The sequence below is a fragment of the Scatophagus argus genome, chromosome 9, assembly GCF_020382885.2.
Source record: "Scatophagus argus isolate fScaArg1 chromosome 9, fScaArg1.pri, whole genome shotgun sequence".
Classification (NCBI taxonomy): Eukaryota; Metazoa; Chordata; class Actinopteri; family Scatophagidae; genus Scatophagus; species Scatophagus argus.
The window spans coordinates 20,218,875-20,241,985 of NC_058501.1; the positions used below are offsets into that span (position 1 = coordinate 20,218,875).

At 39.7% G+C, this 23,111-nt stretch overlaps 1 protein-coding gene across 4 annotated transcripts in view; it reads right to left on the reverse strand.

The window, feature by feature from the left end:
- The window catches only part of LOC124064191 (mannosyl-oligosaccharide 1,2-alpha-mannosidase IC), a 165,297-nt gene that overhangs the window by 55,486 nt on the left and 86,700 nt on the right, over nt 1-23,111 (reverse strand). For all 4 annotated transcript variants that reach the window (XM_046398421.1, XM_046398420.1, XM_046398418.1 and 1 more), the window contains one exon: nt 13,251-13,366. In XM_046398421.1, coding sequence (XP_046254377.1) covers nt 13,251-13,366 — 116 coding nt within the window. The remainder of the gene's footprint in view (nt 1-13,250; nt 13,367-23,111) is intronic.

A 23,111-nucleotide genomic window follows, 5' to 3' on the forward strand; every position in this document is an offset into this window, starting at 1 on the left:
CTGACATTTTGACAACAGCTAATGTTGAGTTAGCTGGCCTGTCTTACTGCTCACCGAGCAGCTGCACACACGCCCTTTGAATCACAGTGCGGAGATGGGTTGTAATTGTAGTGTGTGGATTGTCCGTGAAGACTGTGTTTCATAGACAACTGTGCAACTTGGGTGACATGAGGCAAACATAGAAAACATAAGGAGGCTCCTAACGATTAATCATAATAAAGTTTGATCATTATCACTAGGGTGAGGCCTTTTATTGGTAACAGGTGATAGTATCATGATTGTGCACGAGAGGGTCATCCTTGAAAAGCTCAGTAATTTACAACCACTTTATTTACTTACTTCCTGAAACACATGATTGTATACAGGATATTGGTAAATAGGCACAGCTGATCATCTGCTTTAATGATCTATTTCTTGTATTTAGGGTCCAGACAAAGTCAGCCTGAGTTATTATTCCAGTCTTGAAAATGAATAAATGAGAATATTTCCCAAAATGACAAACTATTACTTTAGACTGCATTGTCACTTGTTATGTAACTATACAAAGCAGATAATTGCTGTACAACCAGTGTGCTGGCTTCATCCTCGAATTGGTGACATTTCTATAGACAAAGTACCGACTCTTCTGGCAGGACGACTGAGCTGAGCTGTTGAGCCAACTCTTAAATGAGTGGCCCATTCAGTAACGGCACGACGATGGCAGTGATTAGGAATCACTGGGATTTCAGGAGTGTCTATTTATCACCAGTGATAGTGGCACTTAACAAGACAGGTAGGAGGTACAGTGAGGGAAGACAAGTGATGCTGACAAAGGTTTTGCCAATCAGACATTCACTTGCCCATGCAGGCGTAATAAATCACTGGGCGAGCTTTGCATGAAACTTCCATTCAAAACAACGCAGTATTTGAAGATTCAACATAGCGCATTTCAATATAAAACACGCCTGGAGTCACAATTCCTCTTACAAAACGGTTTTGTTGAATTTTGTATTTGAATCTGATCTCCATTTTTCAGGAACAACTAACACATTGTCTCAGTGCAAATGGGGCAACGATTCAGATTTGCATCACCATTAAATTAACTAAAAAAGCGAGCCCCCGGGGCTCTGACAAAGCACACAAACACAATACTGCTTAAAACTTAAACTGACATAAATCGATTCAATCATCACATCTTAAGAGAGATGTCAAGACAGAAGATTAAAAACAATGTTGAAGTCCTCCAAGAGGCAGTTTTCACATGAATGAATACAAATTCTGTATTCGTTTTAACTGCACAGAAGGTTAAGTGGAAAAACTGCACAGCAGATTGGATCTGACTCTGATAAAAGATCACTGCAGAACTGGTTAGAACTTATTATCTTTTACCAAAGCTTTCATTTAATTAGTTTTTATTCATTGTCATGATTTAGTTTTTGATTAAAGCCAAGAAAATAAAACTTTATTAGAGCAAACACATTAGACTCATGTGAGGAAGAAAGAAAATTTAAATTTTATTTGCTTAATTCTAATAAAGTCATGATAAAAAGGGGAGAAACTAAAGTCCATTTTTTTGTTTCAGTTTTAACGATTAATGAAGTTCCTGAATATTCATGGTAGAATGGTTATTTCCATTTGCCTAAAAGCACAAATCCACGATGAAAATAAAATCAGTGCAGAGCAAATCAAAGACAATTATGGGAAACTTGGACAGAAACCATTCAATTTGATTTAATGTAACAAGTGGTGTTATCTCTGAGTGATGCAGCTTTAAAACAGTTTTAGACTTCACCTGTTTGTGTATTTAGGTTTTATGTTGAATTTTCTAGAAAACAATCGTTAAATAAAAAATACAGAAATCACGAGATTTGCCTAAATCACATCCATCCCAACTGTGAATATAATCCATTCCAATGAAAACGCTAAGTGCCGCAGTACAAAGTTCAATCTATCAGAGCTGCTGCTCCTCGAGGCATGTTGAATCATAGCGCATCGAGCATAACTGCTCGCCCGCAAGTATAAGAAAGAAATCAGGTGAAATGAACACCTGGCCTTTCTTTTGCCTCATCTCTCTTCACGGTTCTCAAGCTGAGGACCAAATTAGGAGACAACATGAGATCGTCAGCGTTATCGCAGCAGAATCTCTCACTACTACTGCCACCAGCAAGATGAAACTCTGCCTCCAGTTTTTTTTGCCTGCGTTCATTTCTCAGCCTGCTACAATGAAAGGTGAAAGAAGAGACATTCTGAGGAATAACTGCTCAACAGCAAGTACAAATCTGTGTTACAGTATTACAGCATTCAAGTACAAACAACCGCTTACTCATGTAAACATACTGACATAAAGTTTCTCCAATACCAGGGGAAAACAAGTTGAGATCTACTATAAATACTTGTAAGACTTTGCATTGAGGTGGTGCATATACCTGGTTGGTTGAAGTCCATTTGGGTTGGTGTGAAGCGCCTCTGATGTGGTTTGTTTGTGGTAGGAAAGCAAATGGAGCAACCACAAGACCATTTTTATTTCTATAATATAAATTGGGATGTAACAACTCTCCAAATACATAGCTCAGTTTACAACAACTGGAATATGACACAACACTTGTAATTACAAGCAGCCACTGGATCATCGAATGCACCGTGCAGAGCAGAGTGCGGTGTCTTGTGGTGCCGTTTTTCGGATTCAGAATCATTCCACCCTTATATGGACTGTCATGGACAGCCCATGAGCTGTTTATATTTAATTTATTAATGCTGTTTATATTTATGTAAATCGAGCATGAACTGATGAAGCCTCTTGGATGAGAGGTGAAACGTCTTCAAAGACAAATAACTAAGTCCAGTTGCATTCGATTGAATTTCCTTGAGATAACCATGACCTGGATGAATGAGAATATTCACAGGCGTCTGTGTTTACTCTCTTTGTTCGCGTGGAAAAAGTCAAACCGGGCCATAACTCAAATGCATTATTTGTGATTATTATGATTATTTTTCTCTTAGTCTGGGCCAAATGAGAGTAACTACAGGAGTGAACAAGCAGTTTCTTTGCTGTTACTGAAAAATATGCACGATACTATAAGAAAATAATAGCATTTTAATTGATCTACATAATGATCAATAAACAATGACTCACTGGGTACATTCCTGTTGGACCTTGGAGATGTTCTGCCTCACCAACATCATGCAATATTGCTGACAGTGTTTGATGCCGATTTCTCTGTTGATGAGTATTCAACAGACATGGCAAAGATTTGCCGTAGGACTCAGCCCAGATTTGGTTGGGACATGAGCCTGACTGGCATGGCCGCAGTGCTGCTGTGTGCCAAGGAGCTGACAAGACTGTTGCCCAGTGGTGTGTCCTGCTCAAACGCTGATGTAATGATTTACCGCTAATAAAGAGGCATCATTGTCACTGGGCAGATGGCTCTCAGTGTCGCTGCTATCCAGGTTTTCGAGCTGCTCCCACACTGCAAAGCCAAATTAGACTGATGTGACAGAAAAAAATGACCCGATGAGCCAAAGATAAAAATTAAGCAGATGATTGCCTCTCCTACCAGAGCTGGTGATTCACACTTACTGGCTGTGATTTAACTTAACGTCGCTAATTAACATGGAAAGGGACCAATTAGATCCTGCTACTCTAATCTCTGTCAGTCTAGCACGCTGCACATTCAAAGCTGCTGCCACTGCTGAAAGGAATTTTCCAAGGCTGCTTGTCTACAAGCAGCTACTTTCAGGGCAGAAGGCTTTGGCTGCTTTTTCTTTTTTAAATTACTACAGTAATTATGGTCTTGATGAGTGTCAAAGCTGTGAGAGCATTCTCCAACATTAGCATTAATGACCACTAACCTCTGGAGCACACTAGCCATCCTCCTCTGGTGGAAAGGCAGCTATGTACTTCATGCCAATTTAAAAGCAAAAGAGACACCTCACAAATGATGAGCCGGCAGAGCCGATCAACCGAGCTATAAAGAATAAGCAATAAGAACAAGGCATGACCTAATTGTTTGATCACAGTTTAAACTGGTCGGCCTACAAAGCCACAACTTATTTTATAAAACTATTAAAGGTTTTCTTAATTCCATTAGGCATCTAAACCACTTGTGTTGCTTTCAGTGGGAGCTACTTTTAATTTTTCAGCAACAATCAAAAGGTCAGGGAGTCATGTCTCTTTTCCTAAAGCCTTTATTCATGGCACTAATTTGAAATGTTAAGTAACTGGTCCATAGTTTTCTAATAGCATTTAACAACAACTAGACAGCGATGGTTATCAGCTGTGATATGTCCAGTTGTTTTTTCTTTTACTTGTTTGCTTCACTCGTTACATTCCCATGACGCATCTTTACAAATTGGGCAGTAAATGTTTCGTTGAAAACTGATTCCCACAAGACCAATAAACGCAGATTAAATGGTCCAAGCAGAGAGGCATTTAGATAAACTGTTGGCTAATGGTTCGAATCTCATCAGGTATGATTTACATTTTATTTCTTTGATAACCCTCATCTTTTAAATCCTCTAAATTAATCAGCAGCAAACGTCTCCTTAAACAGCAGCAAATAGACATAGACAAAGAAAATGTAAAATGTGCTCCATATCATAAACATCCCTTCTAACTGCATTAAATTGTAAATCAGCAGTCTGGTGAATAATTAATGAAATATGCCAAGGTGATAAATTATAGCTGAATTACCAACCAGCCCACCACTCTTTACACCATCTTTTCCCCTCACATCCTCTGCATCCAAGAGTATTTGTCCATATGTATGGTTCTATTTTCAGCGCTCGCTTTCGTCTTTTGATGCTCTCTCTATGCATCCATATACACAAACACACACACATGCAAAATCAGGAGAGCAGCGTTCTGTATACAGGTCTCGGCTCTCTCCTGGGGGATGCAGCAACTTCCCCACCAAGTCTCTCTGTGATGATGTTTGAGTCTCGTGGGAGTTTGCTATGCTCTTACTCTGACATTATTATTCAACCCGCCGCAGTCCATCTTCCCTCTTCCTGAGTGTGTGTAACTGTCTGTCTCTGTCTCTCATCATATACCTCCCACGGTATTTGGCCTTGCTGACTTAGCCACATCTTTCACTTTGTCTCAGCAGCACAGGAGGCTGCTCGCTCCCAAACCACCGACAAGAAAAAAGAGTTGAGCTGCCCCATGTCCCACGTTGATATATTAAACGCTCTGTTTTGTAGATGAGGTCATTAACTGAGCTAATTAATGTGTCAGCTCTAAACATTTCTGTTTCAGTTTTTTGTTTTAGTAGCCTTCATATAACTTCAGTGGAGGATAAAGGCTTTGAGTTTCTTTGGTGCTCTATAATCTGACCAGATCATTTTGTTAACAAGGGAGTCTCTCTGGTAAATCTTTTCAAGTAACCACATTAGGGCTGCAACTTCTATTCTGCTATAATTTAATCTCTAGATTTTTATTCTATTAGTCATCAATAATTTAATCCAGAAAAAGTACAGAAAAACGTCGGTCACTTATTCCGTGAATCCCAAGGCAAGGTCCTCAAACTGACTGCTTATTGTAGATGGTAACATATTACATTATATTTAAAAAAATATTTAGATATTATAATAATATAAAATATAGACAAGCGACAGTTATCAAAAACCATGCTAATTTTGTCGATCAAATAATTCTCAGCACAGTATTTATTAGCTAGTGTCTACATATACAGATGACACTCTATTCTCCACACACTGAATGGTGTTGGGACATACAAATGATGCAATGTGAAGATGTTCAGTACATACATTAGATGTACCATGTGGTATGAACTGTTAAACCTGTATTCACTGATTTTCTTAGCACCATAAGGCAGTGCAGCAAGTTTTAAACTCAACATTAACATGTTCTGACTGTAAAATAAAGATGGACAACATGACAGCTACCTAATGCAGCTAAAAAAACAGACCAGAAGTGTGAAGTTATGGGCCATAAAAGCAAAAAAATGAAACATAAAGTTATTAAAATGCAGCTGAGAGGAGCTACAGAGTCAAGCAGTCAGTCAACAGTCCCTGTAGGTTCAATTAAGGACAAATTCCACAATACAAAGTTATCCATTTACCCATTGTTAATACCATATCATGATATAGCAGCTTTAGGCTTCACACCAAGCTGCTTCTTTTCATGGACCATATTTTATCAGTGTTTGTGGTGCAATTCAATAGCTTTTCATAAAAATCTCAGTCTCAAGGTCAAAAAACAATGTTCTGGGCATTTTTACATCAACCAGTCATTTACTGACATATCTAAATGGTGTTTGCTTGTTCAGTAACTGAGAATCTTTTGATTTGCTAATGATATCCTCATCACTATCAGCATTTGCCTGCTCCAAATGAGTTCACAAGCTCAAAGCTCATGAATTATATAAAACGTGCTGATAAACAGCCATAATGATGACCCACCCACACAAAATGTCCTTTGTCCTCTACACCCTGAGACAGAACGTCAACTCAGCTTGACCTCAGCTTAGGGGCACGACGTCTTCACTGAAGCATCTCCTGGCACCGTAAATGACACCCTTTTTACTCAGGCGCCTGCATGACTGGGAGCAAGTTGGGTCTCGGTTAGTGCAGACAGCAGGCCACTGGGGGTCAAAAAACAGCTCCGCAGAGGTAAACAACAACCTTGCTCCTGGTCTTCTTTGTTATGAACTGATGTCACTTTACCTTGTCCTCAAACATGTGCATACATTTAGAAAACAACTCATTAACAACTGATTAAAAACAGCCTCATTTGAGAGCTTTGAAATACTAAATTGGATGGCAGTGACCAAAAACTGAGCATATGCTTCAACAATTTTAAAAAGGATCCAAGTTAAAAACTGAAACTGCCATAATGAAAATAAGTTAATAAAAAATCTGCATGTTTGGTTGCTCAAAGTAATTAAGGATAACAGCCTACACATGCAGTTTATTTTTGCCTTAGGCATATGCAAAGCTGAACTCAAAAACTAAAGTCAATATCTTCTTATTTCTTCTTCCAGCAGTGTTATGCATGTGTGTCGTGATTCTGAAACTGTGACATAAAATAAGATGGATGCCATGTCTCCACTTTCTCCTACTTAACAGAAATGGAGCCAAAACATCCCCGATACAAGCACTGACATTTTGTGCTGGTGATGTTATTTGGAACCCCTTTGACCCAATCAGGAGCAGCACTCAGCTGTCACTCATGACATTTCATCCTTTTTATATAACATCAAATAATTATTTAAAACCTAATTTATGAAACAAACAAACATATGAACATAGATGAATATGGTAAGAACTCCCTAAAATTACACAGACCATCTTTGTGAAAAATTTATCTGATGTGTACTTCATGACCTTTACTGCGGCCGACCACCAGGAGGCGATTGAGATGTTTCAGCTTCAGTTTTGGGGAGTTGGTGAGATGCTGCTGGCAATTTGTGAGACAATTTGATAAAGTTTCTCTCCCAAGTCTACTGTCTAACCAAACTTTAACTCTTCTTTGTGAAGAGTGTCTAGTGTGTGTACCCGATCCTCTGGGCCCAGCTTTCTTTTGAGGATGAGCAGATTCACAGTAATAACAATAAGTTCTACTGTTATTCCCAAATTGGACGGCATAATTTCTTAGATTTGTTTATTGTTTTGCGCCGTTTTTTTTCCTGAGAGAAGAGTTGAAGAGAAACTGGCCAGAATGCAGTAATCTCCAAATAAGATGATGATTTATTTCTGACATGCCAAACAAAACCCTATTGTGAGCAGCAAAATTTTCCTCTGGGACTGTATCCGTGTTCATTCTACCAAGAAGTCAATTACATCTGGATTATAACAGCACTGACATAAATACACTTGAGCTATTTTCAGTCTTAATCTCACAGCAAAGTTTATTTCAATGTAATGAAATTGAGACCTCAAGCTAATGCAGACACTTTGTTCCGTATGCAGACATCTGAAGCAGACAGAAGTGCTGTACAGGGAGATTTGAGGAATTGTTGTTGTTGTTCTGGGATGCTGAAAGGTGATGTGAGCTCCTGATAATCTTTAACTGGCACCACACTTTCAAGAATATGCACGTATATTATGCTCCATTCAGCTACTGAAACAGCGCTTTTCTTCATGTTTCAAGCTCACATACTGACAGCAAGTGCCCACAAAACCAAATGTGTCTCTCCCTAAGACTTCACCACCCACTTAAGTCTCACCTGGGATGTGGAATTATAAACCTGACCGGACTAATTATCTAGTTATTTTGTTGTCCCGGTTTGGCTCAGGAGACTTTCATTGTGGTATTTCAGGATTTATTGCCAGTGCATGTAGCTAGCAATGCCAAAGAGGTTTCATGAGAACCATCAACAAACGCACAGGGGGCCCCTTTCATCTATAAACAGCAAAGATTGTAACATCACAATAGAAGAGATTACACTGAGAAAAATGTGCAAGTTTATGTACAAGATCACCCAGCGTCAAAGCATTATGCACAGGATACTGTGAAATACTAGTAATGTTTATCCAGGGCAATATCACGTGCTAGACGAACGACTAAAAATAAAATACAAGGTTGGATTTTGTCTAATGAAATGTACACCCATACTATAACCTACACGCTCATCAATTCTGTCATTAAGATGGAAATACTTCCCACATAAATTATTATTACAATTATTTTTTATGAGACAACCTTCAACATTCACTACAGATGAATCTGTTGATTAGACTCTTGATTAAACAAATAAAATCTGGGAAATAAAATGTAAAAGTTAAATAAATAAAATATTTAGAAACAGTAAAAGTAAAAGCTAAAATGTACATCATAATTATCCAAAACTCAAACAGATGGTTTGTCTAAGCAACAGCCCTAAACCCAAAAATAATTACTTTAATAACATATCCAGATATCCAGTTAGAAGCCAGCAAATTGCTGGCATTGCTTGAAAAAAAAAAAGACAATTCAATGATCATTAAAATGGCTGCCAGTCAATCAACTAATGCATTATTTGAATAAAACTAGAACAAGTTGTCGATGTTGTGTGTTCAGTAGTTCCAACAAACCAGACATTCTTTTAATGCTGATAAAAAGAACAAAATATTGATGTTTTTTATACATATGGTGATTAACTAACGTCAGCTCTTAAATTACAGCTGCGTCTTGCTTCCATGAGTGAATGACCAGAGTGGCACCACATAATACTGGTATATGGTGTAGTGGAATGAAAACGATGGTCTAAATATTATTTCCTGTTTTTTCTCATTCATGTAAAATGTGGCCACATTAAGTCCTTCGTGGACCCCTGAGTGAGTCATCTCAAAAGGTCCGTCTAACGATGCAGATAACGTGAGTGTTTTTGGTCTTCCTGAGTGGATGTTTTCCACTCCTCTTATTCCTTGAAATTGATTTTTCTCTCTTCAACAAAACCTCTTTAACATAAACACAGGAGGTTGGATGTCTGCAAAATATCCCTAAAACCTATAAGACTCCTCCTCCTGACAGCACACACCATCAATACACCAACCATAATTCTTACTTTCCATTTTAGGCCCTGATAGGAAAGTTGATCATAAGTGTGCTTTTAAACTACAAGAGAATGAAAGACAGAAGATGGAAGGCTTAAAAGACAGAAGGGTTTATCACAATATAATCCAGTAAATTTCCCAATGATGGGAGAGAAGTGCTGAACTACACAGTAACTTATATGGAGATAGTTGAAATAACAGTGGCCTCAAGTTCAGAAGAGGAGAAGGTGGGAGGCCTGGAGGAGTAATAAAATTTGGGAGGCGACATGAAGGAACATAATTCAGTCTTAAAGTCATCATTAATCACTCTCTATTAGTCTTTCTTAAATGAGAAAAGGTCTAATGAACTGCCAGAGGACAAGTTCCTGACCACAACTCAAAAGACATTCAGTACTGCCAAGACTGCAATAGAAGCTTCACATAACAGAGGAATATATGAAACTTTATAACACCTAAGTAGAAATACTAGAGAGACATTTTAGCTAAGTCCTTGTCAGACTCGAGGACCCCCAAAATACTAACTGGCAGAAACAATGCCAACTACTTATTCAGGCTTTATGCAACAACAGCTTGTGGGACAATATGGCAAAAGCTAGCAGTGATGGAAACATTGTGGAGCTGCTTTTGTCTTGATAATTGGCTCTGCCACCAGAATTGGACAGTCTGTCTGTTGAGCAGCTCTGCATCAGGAGACTGTTTGTTTTAAAGTCATATGTTCAAGATGCATTTCAGAGAATGTAATTTGTGTATCTGGCACAGAGTTTCAAAATCTGTTGTGCCTGCCTTTGGTAAAACAATTAGTTCAATTCAAAATAAAAGTCGAGAATTCAGCAATTGTGTTTGGTTTCATTCCTGCAGAGAGAAAAAATAAAAAAAAAATCTGAAAAATGATTGCAATGAACAGCAGCTGAGCTTCCTGGTAGGAGGAAACGGACTGAAACCTGCGCAAAAAGTGTCGCATCTGTACCACTGCAATGCTGTTCTTGTCTCACTGGTAACAAGTTACAGACCGGCTGTCATTATGTCAAGTTCTGGATGACAGACAGGCCTGAGCAGGTGAATTTTACAAGCTGCTGTGCAGTGCAACTGCATCTGGTGACACTTTAATGTAATTAAAAATAATGTCTGCATGAAAATCCATGTGTGCATGCATCTCTTCCTCTTTAATGTACCCATAACACACACAAACAACACAACACTGTGAGGCAGAAGGCTGGATAACCCAGCCGTCCCATCCTGAGACAAGATCTGTGATGCAAACACTGTGCAAGATCATAAATGACAACCCAAGATACTCTTTGAAGAGTTTCTAACCAATTCATATTTCTCTTCATAAAAACATTTACAGATTATACAATATCTCCTAAAAACATTCATAACAACAAAATCCCCAGAAGAAAAACAAGGGATGTTTGTTGGCATCCCTTACACATTTTAATCATCAAATTATGATGTCAAATTTAAAATACATATATAAAATGCACAGTAACGATGTAAAACTGATCCCCCTCCTAGAGAGAAGAAAAATTTTTGCGGTAAAAACCACTGACTTTAATAGCTACATTTTCCCAGTAGCTGCTCTTTCACTGCATGCATTTCTTTAAGTGGTATTTTGATAAAATTAGGACATCAGAAAATTTCTTTAGGCTCTTGACAAGCTAAGTGAACCATTCCCACGTGCATCAGACAATGTGTATATTGAGATAGTGAGCTATTTTCTTCTGAGGCAGGCGTGTTGATGTACAAACTGCACAAGGTACTTCAGTACCAAAATTATGATATTCTGTGACACAAATGTTTGCCGAGTGCACTGCAGAATCTCTAAGGTGTTGCAGTTATTTGATAACTGAAAACACAGTTCCTCTGTATACAGTAGATATGTGTGTATGTGTGTGTATGTATGTGTGTGTGTGCGTGTGTGTGTGTGTGTATGCGCGCACAGTGTGCTTCTGTGTTAACAAAGCCATCACCGCCCCCCCCCTCCATCTCTACCCATTTTACACAGATCAATCACGATCCCTGTTTACCATGCTAGCAAAAAACTGCCATATTATGGAAATGTGCATGAATAAGTACGCTTGAATTATTATAACTGGCAAGTTCAGAGTCGATGACAGAAGCTCCGATTTAACCGCAATGACCAAGATGTGGCCCCTAGATTTAAAAACAATCTGACATCTAATCAAAAAAGAGCCCCGCTACCAGAACATGTAAGCTATCTGCCCTTAAAATACTTTGAAAATGACCCTGAATTGTCACTAATAAGTTATGTCTAATTGTCCCAGAGGAGACGGAGTCTGGTGGATGTGACTGCGGGAAACCACAGATGAAGGCATGAAGGAGTGAGGCTGACGGACTGCGGCGGATCACACCCGTGACAAACTGCAGCGCGAAGTGTAAATCTGTGTTTGTTGTCTTTATGATCGCTGACAGTGTGGCTGTTTGTCAGCGGCTGCCATTAGTGGCCGTCTCCACTCAGACTGTGAGGGCTGCCACAGCCAGCAGCTACTCCTCCTTCAAAGTTAATATTCATCTGCATCCAGCCGGATAGACTGGGCTGGAGGGAAGCTGTCTGTGTGTGTGTGAGTGTCATCTCTCTCTGCATCTTTGCCTTTCACTGTCTATATGTATCTGTTGTTTCATGCATTTTGGGCCATGACTGAGAAACACAGTAGCTTAGGTTTCCTTTGATGTGTGGGTGAAATTACTGCTCACCAAGGATTGTTTATGGCCTCAAAAATGGCAGTGATCAAGATGTTTCAGGACTCCATGAGATAAAAGCACATCATAAACACTTCTTGGTGTGTTTTGGCCTTGATTATGAACTGGGGCTGCTCTCCAGTGGAATAAATATGTTAGCTTGGTAACGTCTATCTCCACGCAAGGGTGTCTTGTTCAAAGGTACCAGGTGCGTCGAGTGCACGATGCCACACTTGTTAAATGCAGCGAGTATTTGTTTTCTTAGCAAAAGACTTGAAATAAACAAGTGTTTTTAATTGACACAAATTTTTGTCAGCAAACAAATCTTTTCAAAGTTGAGACATCTGACACCCTGTCATTACAGGCAGGGAATTGATGTAATTATTGCCTCGCGTCTACAGTTTGACGCTGACAGTCATAATGACACAGTCGTGCTTAAAATCTTTGTGTAATTTCACTACATTACATGCACCGCATTTTATCACAACTGATGGAAAACAAGGTGGCCCAGAAACAACCCTTCTCATCCATTTCTCTCATTTACAAAACCACTGGCAAAATGGCTCACACTTCACCATTTGCAGAGAAGTCCTGACATGATATCAGAACTGGCAACCCTCAGTTGTTCCAGATGGCATTAGTGAAAAGGCCGTGGGCTTTTTTTAATGCCTGCTCTCTCCCTTAATTTTTCCTGCCTAAAAACGTCCCCTCGACCTCTCCCCTCCACTCCACTCTTTCTTTAATTTAGCACATTTTCTGCCCCACAAAGAAGCAGAGAATCCTATCCCTCGGTAACACGGCGTGGCCAGTGGCCACACAGGAAGCTTTTGATTCCTGCTAGAATGTCCCGAGCTTTGGAAAACTGTCAAACTCCCTGGACACAATGTTGGTGTTTAAGCACTATAGCGCTGCTTAAAATCGATCCAGCACGGAAGGCCACCGCCGAAAACTTCATTATGTTGATGTAGTGGTTGCCCATGAGTTGAACTGAGACTTTAAAGTAGTTCGAGCATAAGAAGTAAATGATAAAATAAAAAATTGTCCAGCTAGAATGAGAAACAGAATGAGTTTCTCACCGAGTTTATGTCCAGGCTGGTCTTCACCCACTCCTTGGCATCGTTATAGTCGTCCATCAATCCCATAATATATAGCGTGTCTAGTGAGTCAATGATGGAGGCTCCTCTCAGGCCACCTGCAAAGTGCATAAGAGAACTGAGTTACAGCCTGTTCAAACAGAGATGTGTCGCTCAGAGGACATAAAACTCTATAAATTCACATTCACAACCCCTAACAGATGGTTTATAAGACACTAAAACGTAATTGTAAGCAAATATATGGACATTTAAAATGTTAATGAACCTGTCAACATTCAACAACCCCTCGCAGAAAACACACACTTCACAAAGTTATAAAGTTAATATAATCTGTAAACAATGATATCTAATGATTTGTTCAAATATGCATTAACCATTGCTTGGTGGAATATCATTGTATGTGATTATAACTATTTAAAAAGCACAGGTGACATTCATGTTTTAACACCTAAAATGTCCAGAAGCCACACATGTCGTTACTGCGTGACTTGCGAAATGTGTGTTCACATGTAATATTAAACGTGAAACTCTTATTTTTGCTTCTAAAAAGTGTGTTATAAACCACTCACAACCTACTTATGAGGAGTAATTTAAAATAAAGTGTTACTGGGGCATGTGTGGCAGGTGAAAAAAGTTAAAAAGTTAAACTTTTGAGTAGAACAGTAATTGACAAGATAACAATCAGATAAACACATCAGCATAAGATAAGATAAGATAAGTTAAGATAAGATATATGATATACATCACCTCCTACTTTTATAGTCCTTCACAACTTGATCATAACATTTAGTTGTTCTGTGGACGCTGCAAACTAATTAAGTTCTAACAGCATGTAGTGTGTTACTGTTTCGATTTAAAAGTGCAAAGATACCCTTCAGTTGTTTCAACCACTAATCCCTGAGGTAGTGGATGAACCCACAAAGATGGTTTCTCCTTTGTAGAAAACTTCCATACTGCTAAGACCACATTTGCGTTCACATCAAACATGTCAAATTGAGAAGAATTTTTACAAAGACTGAGAATCATGAATAGATGACAATTCATTTAGTACTTGACTGTTATATAAATCGAGTTATTCAAAGGTAAATAAGAACTCAGATTTAACCCCAAACCTTTAATGTGACAGCATCTGTGAGGAAAAGTAAAACATTAAAGCGCCTAACTTGCTGAGCTTCAGTAATTGCTGCAGTGATATTTAATGATAACACTAAAACAGCTTTGTGTTGTCCAGATAAAAAGTGTCTTCTACGCGAGATTAAAAGCATCGGCTACAAAGCACCAGTTACGGTACTGTAAGATTAAAGTCAAGTGATTTAGGAATCAACCACCGGAGGGGAGCCGATACATTTGATTATAGCAAACATTTAGCAGCTGCTCCTGGATTACACTCTGTCTACATGTTAGATTCGTTAACTCACGGAGTCAAATCAGTCTCTGTGCGCGCACTTATTCTGCGTCTGTCTTCATGAACCTCATTTGAAACAATTCATTTCTTTTCACAAACTAAATGAGAAATGCTAGGGGTTGTTTATTCAATCCTGGTGGCCTTGTGAGAAAATCCATAGCCTATTTTCTTTCTCGTATGACCAAATATTATGCAAATGCAGCTGAACCTCACAGAGACAGCTTGGCAAGACACAAAAATAAACATTATCCTTAATGAATAACTGTAAAAGGGTTGAAGGGCAATTTTTGATTTGGAAGTTTAATAAGGAGAAACTGAGTAAAAAGGCTGTGAATCAGACTGCTTGGGGGCTCACATTGTAGATTATTAGGAAAAAAATGCAACACTGTGGAAACAGACCTGGTTAAATGAGAGAAGTGATGAAAAATCTTTATGTTCAACCCTGTGAACAACCTAGCTTACAGTAGATGACTGGATTGATCTGATGCAACCACACAGCAACCTGGCACATCAAAGTCTTCGGTTTTTATCATCTGCTATTGTAAAGCTCACCAAATATGCAAATGGTAACCGTACCTTTGGGTGAAAAAGCAACAAAAAGTCTCTCTTGCCACATGTTCTGGAGGCTCCTTTTTTGTTGGCAAAAATATGTAGGGCTTAAACTTTCATTTTTTAGTTTAATCGTCAATTGCTTAAGTCTATACAATCTGAAAAAAACAGTGAAACATCTCAAACTTCAAAGCCCAAAGCTCAACGTCCAATTCAAAACAGCAAAAAACTGAAAAAAAGGCATCAAATCTTTTTAACGAGCTGGTAAAAGCTAACGTTGAAGCATTTTTTGCTTAAAAAAGGCCTTAATTGATGAGTTATTCAGTTGTTGATTAGATATATATTGCTGCTGTTCTCAGACCATGAAACCATTGAACAGATAGGGAAAATACTCTTGCTGAATACTTTTCTGTCTCTTCAATTTATTTCTTAACTGTTTATTACTAAAATGCTATCTTTTTAATGACTTTAATGACTCTTATATAAACATCTCTGTGCAAGCATAAACCTCATTTGCTGTCAGTGAGTTCGTTTAAGTCATTTCTGCATTCAGTGCCCGCTGCCTTTCACTATCTGCTATCAGAGCACAACTCGCAGTCCCACTGACCTTTCACCTCATCTCCATAGCATCTTGGATTTTCTAGTAAGGTCAGACAGGATGCCAAAGTGCATGTGGTACTGGGATCAATGACTTGCTTTGACTGATTGATGAGTGCCATATGCTTGGGTCATAAATCCAGTCGTATTAAAAATAGCATCAGAAGCAGAGAAACACTTTTTTTATGCATTTCAAATCACTTGGAAAGCCACATTAAATTGATAGAAAGTTATTTCTTCTCCTTAGCTTTATCGTCTGTTGGTACAATACACCATACCAAGCTTGCGGTCCTGATGAAGTTCTTGTGCTGTAGCTCTGAATATTCACTTAGAATCTACCACTCATCCTCACCATCTGAAAGCTTATCTGCCATGATTTGCCTGCTGGCAGTTTACCTCGTATTGTCAGCGAGAGGGCAGTGCTTTCCTGAAGCAAGACACACATAGTCCACATAACTCTAGAAGTCCATCTGCTGAGACTGTTAGCCATGTCTGAGTGCATACTGTGTATCAGAAAGACTTCCTGGTTCTGATAACGTGACAGAGGAAGAAAATCCGATATAGTTTCAAATGAAACTCAAACTTTGACTCTATTGTTGTGGGAAAGGAGCTTTTTCAGTTTGCTTAGTGAGTAGCCTTATCTCTCTCCCTATTTGATAAGAAATACTGATGGTGACAACTGAGAGGAGGGGTGTAGTCGGATATCTAAAGCAATGTGGTTATCCAACCCCAGAGGTAGCTCTCTGTGGCTGCAGGCAAAGCAGCTGAGTGTGGAAAATTCCTATTGAAAACAGCACCAAAGCTAAGATGATTGATTGACTGTGAGGATTGATGGAACAGATCAATCCATCATGGTGTACTCCTTCAGCTTCTATGGTCTAAGACCCTATTTATTTCTGCAGCCTGCTGCTCCAAATGGAAGGAGCCCTGAGGGATCCTCTGAAGGCAGGGGCAATAGTTGTGTTCTGCCGGGTATTTATAAAGACTGGAAAACATGCACACACTGCTTCAGGGTCTTTCTCAGTTGGTATTCATATGCATTTTCCATGATGCATTTAGCTTAATATATAATTCTAGCATAGCTAAAAAAATAAATAAACAGCAAATACTCTATGTGGATGCAGAGGAAACATCAGATAATCGTAATGGCCAAAAGAGTGAGACCGCGGATACAAGTGGCTGAAATGGGTGTCGTCCGTAGGCTGGCTGGGCTGAGCCTTAAAGATTGGCTGAGGAGCTCAGTGCACAGCCACTGCTCCTTTACGTTGAATGGAGGCTGCTGAGGAGGGCATCTGATTAGGATACCTCCAGGATGCCTCCCTGTAGAGGTTTTCAGGGCATGTCCAATGGGGAGGAGACCCCGGGGTAGACCCAGATCTTGCTGGAGGGATCACATATCCCATCTAGCCTGGAAAGGTCTTGGGTTTGCCAAGAGGAGCTGGAAAATGCAGAGAGGGATGTCTGAAATACCCTGCTGAAGCAGCTGCCACTAGGGCCTGACCCCGGATAAGTAGAAGAAAATGACAAACCATCCACTGAATAAGTTTGGATTACCAACACACCCTGGGGGATCCCCAGGTTCACTGCATGTTAAATGGTTTTTGAAATTTCATTACTTTGATATTTGGAATTCACATCACTACCTAACGATATAAACTAAGGCAGATGACTTTGTGGCCATGCCATCACTATATATAGATCTAGTTTTAAGAGCTTTATTATTTAGTTTATGGTGTGGCCACATAACATGTATGTAGATTGACTTAATGGGAAGCTGCAGACATCAGCCACTGTCCAAAGTCTCAAAAATCAACTTGAGGAACAAGCAAGAGTTCAGCAGTTGCGGGCAGGCAGCGAGTGTCGAGCTCATGCTCGTCACAGCCCAACGTGCACGGGACGACATTTGCGCACACAGAACACAAAAGTGTGTGCTTGTACAACATGCATAACCCTGGTTTCTATGTGTGTGAGTTTTGAGACTAATTAAACACCATAAAACACGTGCGAGTGAGAAGTGTGCACAAGAATGAGTGACGCGTGCATGTGTGTGTGTTTGTGTGCAGGAACACAGAGAACAAGGAAAACCATTAGTGAGACATTGGCCGGTGGATGTTCATTTATCATGGCTGTCACAGGCCAGTCAGTGTCGGTCAGGGGGTTACATTAGACAGCCAGCGAATCCACATGATCAATCGCTCACTGGAGCTTGTTTGTGTGCTGTGATATTACTGGGCTCGCTCTCTCTTCCCCTCTTTTTCTACAAACGTACACACACACACACACACACACACACACACACACAGAGAGAGAGAGAGAGTTTTGATATATGTGAATATACATATCAGGATAAACTACTCATTTATTTAATCCTTCAGGGGATAGTTCAGAGGCAACATTTCTGCTATAATTTCATTTCACCAGCAAACTGTACGCGAAATACATGCTGATAGTCCTGAAATGCCATCTGACGTTCATTGTAAATTCCACAGACTAAGTACATTAGAAGTGCAATATGCTTAACCACATAAGAAGAATCAGATTTAAGAGATGGAGTGTTTTAATACACCCATGGGAAAACATTAATTCAGAGAGATACATTTCTCTTTTTAGCTTGTGATTCATGGCACAAATAGCTGAAGGAATGAAATATTAAAGATGTGGTCAATAAGTCACCTGGGTAATGTCATCAAAGTGAATTTAATTGATGCAGACCCTGCATTCACAATAATTACACTGCACTGTTACCAGTGGTTTCTAGTATCTAATTATCAATTGCCAGGGCAATGAGCATCTTGTTAGCGCTAACGTTACCTGAGAGAAAGGGTTAGCGAGCCAGTGTGTTGTGTGATGTTAACGATATCTGACTGTTTGCTATTCGAGGCACATGGTCAGCGCTGCAGATTAAGTGCACTATGGAGATGACTCTGTAGGTGAGCGGACTTTTGATGGAGAGCGCCATTGGAGCAATGGGGTGAGTGGGATTAAGTAGAGTTAGCAGGGAGAACATGAAAAAGGTTGCGAGAAACTAATGGTGAGAAATGTCATGTCAATCAATCAAGTTGGACTTTCTGAAAAGGCTTGAATGTATAACGGGGAGTCTCCTTGGGGACCAGATGTCACATAATTGAAGGAATATCAATAACAGGTGAGAAGGGAGGATCAACTGGATGGACTACAGCTGATGCATATTTAAATGTTGGTTTCTGGTAACCATGACGCTGGCTGTTCCCTCCACACACTGAAAGTGCTGTTTAACCTCATACAGGATTACTTGCCAGTTTATACTTAAAAGGCACAAAACTTCCACTCCTTAATTTCATGCCCTTTATGAAGTCATTTTACAACATCATTTAATCAAAACGTGAAACACATGAAATTGTCAAGGGGGAAGTTTGACAACAGAGACTGGGCAACCCAGCTAGCAAGATACTAGTGGTGCAATGCAGGGACGTTTTTCATGGTATGTTGTTATCATGCTGCTAGAAATTCAAATGTGAGGACTTAATGGACATAAATTACGTGGCTTTTCAGTTTTTGGTCTGTAGAGTCGTAGATTTCTAAAGTTTATTGTTGGTGCAGCTGATAACTGCACCAAGATGAAAAGATGTTAAGAAAGTTTTTTTAAAAAATTGGTCTAAATTTGACTGAAAACTCTTACTTTAATGTCACTCCGATGACTATGTTTCTAACAGGTAACAGGTTCTCCTTGACATAACTGACAAAAACTGTTGCATGGAAGAGTCCTTTTCATGCATTACATACAGTTTTATTATGCAAATTTATAAGTGAGATGCCAGTAGTAGTGATGATTTGTTTACTCTGGCTTCAACCCATATTTGCCTAAACGCATTTTCAGCTGCTTGAGTTTGTAGGCATCTTAACACATCTCAAAGTATTTCTGACTGCTAGGCCCAAGCAGCTTGGGCAACCATCCAAAAATAAGCCAGCAGAAACTGACAGTGCCACTATTGGAGGGAAGTTGCAGTCAGACCTTCTTTTGTAGCTGTAAATATAAGATACTTACTTTCAGATCCTATCCTACCCCTGCTACAAGATGTAAGAGGGGGAAACTAATCCCACTGATTATCAATGGAAAGACGGTTCTGCCAGTTACTTCACAGAGCGAGGGTGCATACATGGGGCTCATTAGACATGTTCAATTGAGTCCTCGCTTTCACTCAAGACTGCACAATTTGTTCACTTTACACAGGACAAATTGTGCCTGCAACGCATTTCACATTCTCTAATCAACCTTTGAGAAGATCTAGTCCCAAGGAATCCTGCAGAGTAAGAGGCCTATGTCTAAAGACAGCCAGGACAAGCAGGTGACAGCCACAGGGACAGAGCCGTTTGGAGAGGTCTGTTTACTGAGACGGACTGTTTAAATCATAAAGCTAAGGAAAGCTGACCTCGCTTCAAGGAATGTGCATAGTTGTGTTGTGTGTGAGACATTGATGTAGGACCCCTGTCTAGACAAGAGCAAGGGGAGGATAAGAAGGGACAGAAAACAGCCCATGTCTTGGTGAAGTGACAAAAAATATCCAAGGTACTGGCTGCTAGAATACTGATGTGTAACCTGCTAAAACTCAGACTGCATGTAGATGTGTCAGTGAGTGTTAAACTAAATGTTCCCATACATTGAATCAATAAGAGCATGAATGCAAATCCAGAATTACAGAAACACAGTTGCTCATTGCCTCCAGAATGGGAATGTAATGCTGTTAAACAGAGGGAGTGAGAGGAGTCTGGATGCCACGCAATAAATCCACCTCACCACACCTCTAATCTCACCACTGAGTACCTTCTGTTGAGCTTTCAGTCATGTGATTTGAATTCAGAAGTATAACTGAAAAACTCAGTTTTATATTTTTTGTACGTTTTAATCTATGTATCTACAGTGCCTGATGCAGAAGTCAAGACTGACATTAAATATTAGCAATTTTACAGCTGAATTTGGTTAAAAAAAAAAAAAAAAAAGTCACCAGTTGGTATAGTCAGTGTCAGAGAAATTAAGTGGACTCTTTCTGTGGATACATCTGTACGACTGCCTTGCTGCCATGGTTACCAGTGTTGTGCATATAAATCCCACGACTACACTCTCTAGCCCCTCAGTAAAGGACCACATTGATAAAATTAGAGGCAACCCGTCCTGACTGCAACCCATCTCATCTATCCCCCACTGTCTGCCCCCATCCCACACACACACACACACACACACACACACACACACCATCTCCATCTCTCCATTTTCACCATTATGCTAATCACACAGTCAAACTGCCTGCAAAAAGACTTGCATCTATCTAATGGGGCTTTGTGCCTTCCAGTGAGATAGCACTTGCTTGGCAAGACAGAGGACGGGACAGAGGATTGATAGATCAAGGCACATTAGAGCTGGAGTCAAAATAAATTTGTTCCATTATGAGGTCTGCAGAGGAGGAGGAGGAGGAGGAGGAGGTGGAGACTGAGCCCGAGGCTTCAGCTTTGGACAGCAAGAATCCAAGAGCATATTAAGGTTTAGACTCTTTATGTTGCACATGCCAGCTGATGACAATGAACCAATCCCTCATAGCCACATCTGCATCAACATATTTTTGTGTACATTTTAAAGGAAACATTAGGAAAGGTTGATGTAAGCAATAAATGCAAAATTTGAAAAAACAAACAAACTGTCTCAACTCAAAGAGACGAAGCGACTGCTTCTCTGTCGTCTTCCGAGGTTTACTGGCAGACAAATAAGGTTTGTTTTTTCTGCTATTCTGTTGCAACCGTATGTTTAGCAGCCTACACTGCCACCTTCTAACAAAAGTACAGTGTAATTTTAAAATTTTATTTTTAATAAAACAGCACAACCATTTCAACCACGTCAGGCAGATTTTCATTGCATTAGTGGTTGTTTATCAACGAAGACAACTCCAATGAACTCAAAACTACTTCACTATGTAATCAAATAACGTCTTTTCTTTTCTTGTACTGACATACAAACAGCGCATTTCAGTGTAGAATGACAGGCTTTTGCAAGGGCTATCAATAACCTATCACAGTGTCAAAGACTACAGAGGCAATCAACACACCTTCGAACACATTAATCTAATCAAACAAATAGAAAAACGCACACTGTCCAGACATGATTAGAGAGACTTTGAGCAGTACACACGTCAATCTAATTGCAGCAATCTAATTTGCCACTCTGGGAGAGCGTAGCGTGTCAGTGCAGCAGCCCTGTCTGATATGACAGTCTCTGAGATGAGATTACACACCGCACACAGTGTCAGTGTTATCAAACCCCTCGTCTCCTCCCTTTCCCAAAAGCCTCTCTTGCATTGATCAACAGACAAGCAGCCCAATAGGAGAAGGGGGAATCATACATCTGATGCTCTGTCAACCCACAAAACCTGATTGGAGGTGACAGCTAAAGCTAAGGGGTTTTGATGAAGTGGTTGATGAAGACATTCAGCCACAGGACTCCAGCACCATTTCATCCTAAGGTCATCCAAATTAAATCCAGACAGTAAACAAGTATATTGGAAAAAAAAAGACTAGAATACTGACGCTAATTAATAAAACCTTTGGCAGGTAGAGTCAGCAGGGTGAAGAAGGCTTTTATTTTCAAATCTGATGTTTCAGGCATAACTTTGATGGAAATCCACTTTGCAAGCTTAAAGGAGGGGATGAATCTGAATCTGGTGAAAGATAGTTGATTGTTGAGTCTTCTTCCCAGGTCGTCCAACACCAGCGACCCTGGAATGATTCTCAGCAATCAGCTTTCTCCAGAATCACTCATTCGTCTCACCCCACCTTTAATCTCTAATTTCTTCCATAGATGAAAAGAGGCAGTGCTTTCCCATCCTGTCCACCGGACTTTATCTCATCTGAAAGGAGCTTTCTAGCTCACTAGTTACGCTCAGAAAATCGTGCAGCCCGACCAATTTAGGAGAGCTATAATAACCTGTTGACAAAGAGCAACTGTCAGCTGGAGAAATTAAATCAGCCACCTAAAAAGAGCAGCTGCTTCGCATCATTTGTGCAGCCCTGCAGGGCTTTCAAAGGTATAGGAAGAACCTGAATTTAGGAAGCTGTCTATGCTATCGATGTGTGTGTTCATCTACAGTTTCTGTTTATATGCAAGTGGTCTTCAGTACGTGTAGTTCATGGTTTTTTTCAATGACTGGTCTGGAGGATAGTACACATCTATCATGTTTCTAACAGGTGCTAAAGAAATAATTGTAGCTTCCGGCATTTCTGGTCAAATGAAACTGCAGGATAATTTAAAAAAAAAAGATTTTAATTAA